At 38.9% G+C, this 7,622-nt stretch overlaps 1 protein-coding gene across 1 annotated transcript; it reads right to left on the bottom strand.

The window, feature by feature from the left end:
* Positions 1-1,390: 1,390 nt before the first annotated feature.
* Positions 1,391-3,736, bottom strand: MC4R (melanocortin 4 receptor). Its single transcript, XM_036083765.2, has one exon. It carries the CDS (start codon positions 3,342-3,344, stop codon positions 2,346-2,348), a length of 999 nt encoding a protein of 332 aa, XP_035939658.1. The 5' UTR covers positions 3,345-3,736; the 3' UTR covers positions 1,391-2,345.
* Positions 3,737-7,622: the final 3,886 nt, after the last annotated feature.

The raw sequence follows: 7,622 nt of genomic DNA, 5'->3' as shown, positions 1-7,622 counted from the left end.
ATAAACTGTGTTACATCCATACAATTGAATATTATTCAGCACAAAAAGAAGTGAGCTACCAAACCATGAAAAGACATGGAGGAATCTTAAATGCATTTTACTAAGTGAGAGAAGCCAGTCTGAGGTTATATACTGTATGATTCCAACTGTATGACATTCTGGAAAAGACAAAACTTTGGAGACAATAAAAGGATCAGTGGTTGCCAGGGGTTAGGGATGAAGGAGGGATGAATAGGTGGGGCACAGAGGATTTCTGAGGCAGTGAAACTATTCTGTATGATAATGTAATGGTGGATACATATCATTATACAATTGTCAAAACACATAAAATATACAATACCATGAGTGAACTCTAATGTGAACTATGCAGTTTGGGTGGTAATGATATGTCCCTCTGGGAGAATCTTGGTTTTACTGGAGAAAGAGGGAGTAACATAATAGAAGGATGTTTGGAGAACCGGAAAAACTGAGTAAGATGCAGTCTTAGCACTTAAAGAAACTGAAGCCTAATGTTGTGACCTGGGCATATAGAGGAGACTGGTGGGGCAGGCAGGTTCATGACTAACACTCACCCCAACTCTGTAAACAGCCCCAAGAGGGGATGTAGAAGCGAAGACAAAAGAGCCAGATTTCCTTTCCATGGGAGAAGTGGGCTGGTTCTCAACAGACAAAGCAGCATTTGATATGACACTTGAAGGAGACATAGAATAGACAGCCACCACACAAGATGGGGCATGCTTAGAGCTCTCTCTTCCATATCTCCAGTCCCCCGACCTTTGGGTTCTGACTGTTAGAGCAGTCTATGTTTACATCCTCACACTTAGTTTTGCATCAAAATAGAGGAATCATAGTGAATCAAGTACCACCTTTCAGTTGTAAACTTGAACTTCACCATTCTACTTTTAAGTAATGTTTCCACATGAATGCTGAAAAGTTCCTCAGGACTTGTTGCCAATATGTGGAACATTCATATTTGATTTAAGAAATACCTTTGCATGTGATCTCTGCCCATAAGCACTTGAAGACATTGTAAAGTAAAGGATAGTTTGTTTAGTGGTAGCCCTCAGCCTGATATATTTTCTCTCTCTTAATTTTCAAGTACCTGTAAATTGGAAAGTACAGATTTTATTGCTTAGTAGCTAAATCTGTGGGATGATTTTGGAAGAAAACAATATTCACTTTCCAAAGTGTAGTTGTGGAAGGCTGATTTGTGTTACGATGTCCTCAGGGGATTCAGGTAGCGCCTTCCTTCCTGCTCGTCATGTATCAGTATCACAGGCTCCCTTATTTTAGATTTTACAAGTATGGCATGGATATATGTGTGCTATAGATTTGGTTTGTAAAGTTAGAACCCTTGGCAATGACTACTTAAACTCCAGTGCAGCAAATAAGCAATAAATCAACAGCCAGTCACTTCCATGTGAAGAGTAAAAGAACTCTGCTGAGTGTGTAGTTCTTTAGAGATCGGAAGCCGGACCTCTCAGGGCAGCACCCCCTTTTCTGAACATTTCAGCAGATGCTGGGTCCCTGGTTAAAGGAATGAAAAGGCCTTATTCTCTGATTTTATTAATGATGGTTGGAAATAGTTTCGTATCAGGAAGTTCAGCTTGACATGTTAACTTAAATTGTCCAGAATACTTTAATTCCTATAACTACTATCTCCCTCTACCACAAACTGAATTGCCTTTGTGGAATATCAGAGTGTTTGCATGGGAAAATTAATCTCTTTGTCTTTGAGAAACAGACATAGTTTTATGGCTCAGAATCTTGGAGTTTTGGTTTTTTTTTTTTAAGCTGTTTTTCTCTCAACAGGAGCTTCATTTCTATGTCTGCACAGGGAGAATGAACACATTTTATTACTTAAAATTTCAGTTCATTGTTTTAATGAACAAGCATCTATTCATCAATATTTCCCCCCAAATGCTACAATCAAATTTCTACATTTCAGTGTTATATAGTGTAATATAAGAAGCCACTTATTAGCATATATTTAATGATTCTGTGATTTCTATGTTCCTAAAACAAGCAAAGTGTCAAATCCTTGTGAATAACAAGAAACATTGTTATGCTTTTAATAAGAGCTTTTTTCTTGTCTATAAATTCATAGTGCCTACAACCTCTAAATGCATAAACACTGTACAGCCAAAAAGTAGCATGACATTAGACATGTACAGAGACTGGGCATTTTTTTCATATCAAAACATCATAAACTTAAATTTACACAATAGATATTCTCAACTCATGCCTTACACAGAAGAAGAAGCTGTTGTCGAAACACATTGTTCAGGTTGTGTGAGAATGAAGAAGTCTCACATGCACGTTTTTAGTATCTCCTCTGTCCCCATTTAATATCTGCTAGACAAATCACAGAGACCGCCCAGGGGATAGCAACAGATGATCTCTTTGAAGGTTTTTCTCAGTTCTTGGCTCCGGAGTGCATAAATTAGAGGGTCGATGATGGAATTACACATGATCAGGATGAGATACAAGTTAAAGTGAGACATGAAACACACACAGTATGGATTCTGGGGACAAGAGATGTAGAATATTAAGTGGAGGAAGAATGGGGCCCAGCAGACAACAAAGACCCCAATTAATATGGTCAGGGTAATCGCACCCTTCATGTTGGCACCTTGGCGGATGGTGCCAGTGCGTGGGAGGACAGCGATTCTCTTAATGTGCAGTCTGGCCATGAGGAACATGTGGACGTAGAGAGAAGCCATGAGAGCCAGCATGGTGAAGAACATGGTGATGAGGCAGATGATAACAGCACTGCTGTCCGAGTAAATGATGAACAGAATGCCCGAAACCGTGCAAGCTGCCCAGATACAACTTATGATGATCCCAACCCGCCTAACCGTCATGATGTTATGGTACTGGAGAGCATAAAAGATAGTAAAGTACCTGTCCACTGCAATTGAAAGCAGGCTGCAAATCGATGCAAGCAAGGAGCTACAGATCACCGAGTCAATGACATTATCAATATTCACTGTGAAACTCTGTGCGTCCGTATCAGTACTGTTTAACAGGGTGATGACAATGGTTTCTGAGCCGTTCGAAACGCTCACCAACATGTCAGCCACAGCCAGGCTACAGATGAAAAAGTACATGGGTGAATGCAGATTCTTGTTCTTGGCTATTGCCACAATCACCAGGATATTCTCCAACAAGCTGATGACCCCCAGAGTCACAAACACCTCAGGAGAGACAAAGAGTTGCTCATAGCACCCTCCATCAGAGTAGCCTTTTCCAAGGGACTCACTGGCATTGGCGTGCTGTCGGTAGGTGCTGAGGTTCCAGAAGTGGAGAGAAGTGTGCATCCCGTGGTGGATAGTGGAGTTCATCCTGCACCAAGTGGATGCAGATCCCCACGGCACTGATTCGATCTCTTGGGTCAGGTAGCCTCAATGATTTTGTCCACGTCTTTGACGCTCTGAAAGTTCTGAGGCTAAAACTGGCATGCCAGTTGTAAGTAAATGTCACATGCTCCAAAGCCTGGAGATGGAGCTTTTCCTGTCTTCCAGGTGCAGCTCTGATCCCCTTCACTTCAGAAGCTTAGGCTTCCGAAATGCTCATTCTCCATTCAAAGAGTTTGTTCTTTGCTTTTTTGTCCTCACTCCCACCTTAACTTTAGTCTTACGCATTCAGTCAGGTCTTTTCAAAATAATTCTCCTAGTAGCTGCTGTGCCACTGGGACCCGAATCTGTGGGCACGTGTTCACGTCAGCTGTTAGTTCCCAGCCTGAAGCGTTGCTTTGAGTGTTAGTAGCTGCTGCTGATTTTATGGTGTGTGAAGGAAAAAAAAATGTTCAGAGTGGCTCCTCCTCCGCTTCCTCCTGACCAATCCAAACGCACTGGACGTCTGTGAGACACGGGGATGTTCCAGAGATACAAATTGCAGGGCAACACCGATTCAGATGCAGAAGCATGTGGGACTGGGAAGCTAGCAGGATGAGAGAGACTGGATTTTCCTTGTCAAGTTTTCAAGGGAAACAACTTGGTCCCTAGAGGCCATTCTTTGATATCACTACAAGCCAGGCACCCCAGGTTTATTCCTGCTTCAAAGAGAGGTGTGTGTGTGTGTGTGTGTGTGTGTGTGTGTGTGTGCGCGCGCGCGCATATGTTCCTGAAATAGATACACTGCCTTTTTGGTCAGGATATTGAATTTGTTTACTCTCAGTTGCTTTGAATTAAGAATCCAGGAAATAATGCTTCAATTTAAAATACCTGAAACACAGGGAGAATATTTGATAGTACAGGTACACTATGCTCTGAATGGGAGAACTGATGTAAATAGCTACAGTTTATCAAAGGGTTCAAGACGGGGTTCATTTTTTATGCACTAATACCTGATATTTCTCCATTACAGAGTTTCTGTTATCATGGCTGGGGAAGTTTTATTTTCATTCATGATATTTAATAACACCATATGGTGTTAATATAAACTATATTTACTCTGAGCTCAAAAGGAAAAAGATCAATAAATAAGCAAAAGTCAGTTTTTAAGCTTTATTGAGATATGACTGATATAACAAAATATTATACATATTTAATGTATACATTTTAATGAGTTTGGACATATGCCTCTACCCATGATACTATGGTCACAGTCAAGGTCCTAAACATATTCACCACCTCCAAAAGTTCCTTGTGAGCTTGTGTGTGTGTTTTTTGTTTGTCTGTTTTATTTGTTTTGTGGTAAGAACACTTAACATGAGATCTATCCTCTTAACATATTTTAAAGTGTACGATACCATATTACTAACTATAGGCACCATGTTGTGCAGTAGACAACTAGAACTTACTCTTCTAGCATAACTGAAGCTTTATATCCATTGGGCAGCAGTTCTTGACTACGGTCTTAGCAATGATTTCTTGGATTTAACACCAAAATTTTAGGCAACAAAACCAAAAATAGACAGGTGGGTTATGTCAAACTAAAAAGCTTCTGAACAGCAAAGGAAATATCACAGAGTGAAAAGAGAGCCTACAGAATGGGAGAAAGTGTTTGCAAACCTTCTATCTGATAGAGATTAATATTCAAAATTTGTAAGAATCTCTTACAACTGAATAGCAAAAAAATAAAAACAAAAACCAACTAACCAGCCAAACAAAAACAACTCTTTAAAAATGGGCAAAGACAGAATCACACCTATAAATACAGAAAACAAACTGATGGTTGGTAGAGGGAAGGGGGAAGGAGAAATGGGTAAAATGGGTGAAGGGGAGTGGGAGATAATAGGCTTTCAGTTATGGAATGAATAAGTCATGGGAATGAAAGGCACAGCCTAGAGAATATAGTCAATGATACTGTAATAGCATTGTATGGTGACATATGGCAGCTACACTTGTGGTGAGCATAGCGTAATGTATAGAGATGTTGAATCACTGTGTTGTATATCTGAAACCAATATAACATTGTGTGTCAACTATACTCAAATAAATTTTAAAAATAAAGTAAAAATAAAACAAAACAAAATAAAATAAAAATGGGCAAAGGCCTTGAATAGACATTTATACAAAGAAGATATACAAATGGCCACCAGGTATATGAAAAGGTGCTCAACAATTTAATTATCAGGAAAATGCCGATCAAAACCACAATGAGATATCACCTCACCCCTGTTAGGATGGCTACCATCAAAAAACAAAACAAAACAAGAAAAACCCAAAAGATAACAAATGTTGGTGAGGATGTGAAGGAATTGGAAACTTTTTTTTTTTTTTCAGCAATCTACCCCTGTAACTGAAAGTTTTGTCAATTAAATGCACACGTACCTTAGCAACTTCACTTCTTCTAGCTGAGACCGGTAAATGCTAGTTATTAAGAGTTTCTGAATGTTTTGTTTAAGCTAAGTTTGAAAGATGCTGGCCAAGTTACAAATTAATTAAGCTTCAGGTTATAAAATTTTATATAATGTCCTTTTCTTGCTATGACTATTGTTGGTTTTAGCTCTGTATGGTTTGTGGCTACTGATAATAGGGAAAATAAGAAAGAATTATTCCAGGGTTCATTTGAAGTTCTCAGTTATTTAGGTAAGGGCTTTATCTTCTGTCCGTTTTGTAACTGAGAAAATGCTATTATCATTCCTGAGTACTGAGCTAAATCAGTATCTTCCAGCCATCCCTAGAATTCAGCGGGGTCTTGTGACTGAGTTCTAGCTAATGCAATATGGGTTGAAGTGATGCGCATTAATGCTAGCTCCCCTATGATCCTACACTTTTTTTTATCATTGATATATAGCTGCAGAATGTCTGTGGCGTCTCATATTGTAGATGGCAGAACTACATCATGGAAGGAGCCTACGTCTCTGAATAACTGCACAGAGCAGAACTCACTCCTCCAGATCCCCCCACAACCTAGCCCACCAACTATTGGGAACTGTGATTTGAATAAGCAATAAATATCACCGTTGTTAAAGCTGCTGAAATATTGGTGTTATCTATTACAACAGCTAGCATTAATTACCTTGACTTTAAAACTTTATTGGAGCTGTTTATAAGGAACAAACCCACATTACATGGAAATCATTTCTTTCATTTGTTTGGGATTTATGTGAAGAGTGAATTACCTAATAAGCATCAGATAGTCAACTCTGTATAATCTTTTTCCTGAGTCAGCTCTTGATTTTGTGCTACTTACTTCTGCTAGTGGTATCATTGTTCCATTTGCTTGGCTCAAAATTCAGAGAAGCTTTGATTTGTCCATCTTTCTCAAAAATCACCATGTGCAATCACTTGTAAAATACCTTCCATTCCATCAGTGTGTCTGACTCCTCTTTTTCTCTTTACCAGACTCACTTCTCACTGTTTGCCTTCATGGAAACCTGACTGTAGTCAAACCCACATGCTAAGTGGCACCCACACTAGGGATTTCCCCATGAGTTTACTCTACTCCCACTGCATGGAATGCTCTTCTCCTGTATTTGTAAATGCACTGTCCTTACTTTGTAAAACTTAATTATATGTATTGTGTAATTTATATAGAATTATATAATAGCTAAAAATTAGTGATCAAAAACAAAACCCACTTTCTTTCAGCTTTTTTTTTTTTAAGATTTTGTTTATTTATTTGAGAGAGAAAAAGAGTGAGCAGGGAGAGCAGCAGAGGGGGAGGGAGAGGGAGAGAGAATCTGAAGCAGACTCCGTGCTGAGCGCAGAGCCCCACACGGGGCACAGTCTCATGACTATGAGATCACTACCTGAGCTGAAACCAAGAGTTGGATGCTTAACCGACTGAGCCACCAGGAGCCCCTCTTTTAGCTTTTTACAAAAAAAAAATTTTATTTAGAGACCATGATCACACTGAAATCTCAGAAAAAACCATATACAGTTAATATCTCAAATTTAATTATTTGGTGCATATTTATAAAACCTTGATTGTATGGTAAATCATGCTGAACGATGACATTTTGTCACCTCCAAAGAGGCATTTTAATTGCCTGCCATAGTTTCATTCTCTATGAGCCAGAAGAAATACAGCCAGCAATGTAAGAAACATCAATGGTGTTTTTGAAAATGTATTGCAGAGTTCTTTTTTTAATACACACAAAATTGAGTTAGATCATAATAGATTTCTCTTATGAGTGAAATCCTTGTTTTATATTTAATAACAATAAATAT

The sequence above is a fragment of the Halichoerus grypus genome, chromosome 13 (assembly GCF_964656455.1).
Source record: "Halichoerus grypus chromosome 13, mHalGry1.hap1.1, whole genome shotgun sequence".
Lineage (NCBI taxonomy): Eukaryota > Metazoa > Chordata > Mammalia > Carnivora > Phocidae > Halichoerus > Halichoerus grypus.
The sequence above is the reverse complement of the archived record's forward strand: the minus strand, read 5'-3'. Positions and strand labels throughout refer to the sequence as shown.

Bases quoted from the DNA above. Each gene is read 5' to 3' on its own strand.
- MC4R (XM_036083765.2), bottom strand. From the start codon at position 3,344: ATGAACTCCACTATCCACCACGGGATGCACACTTCTCTCCACTTCTGG.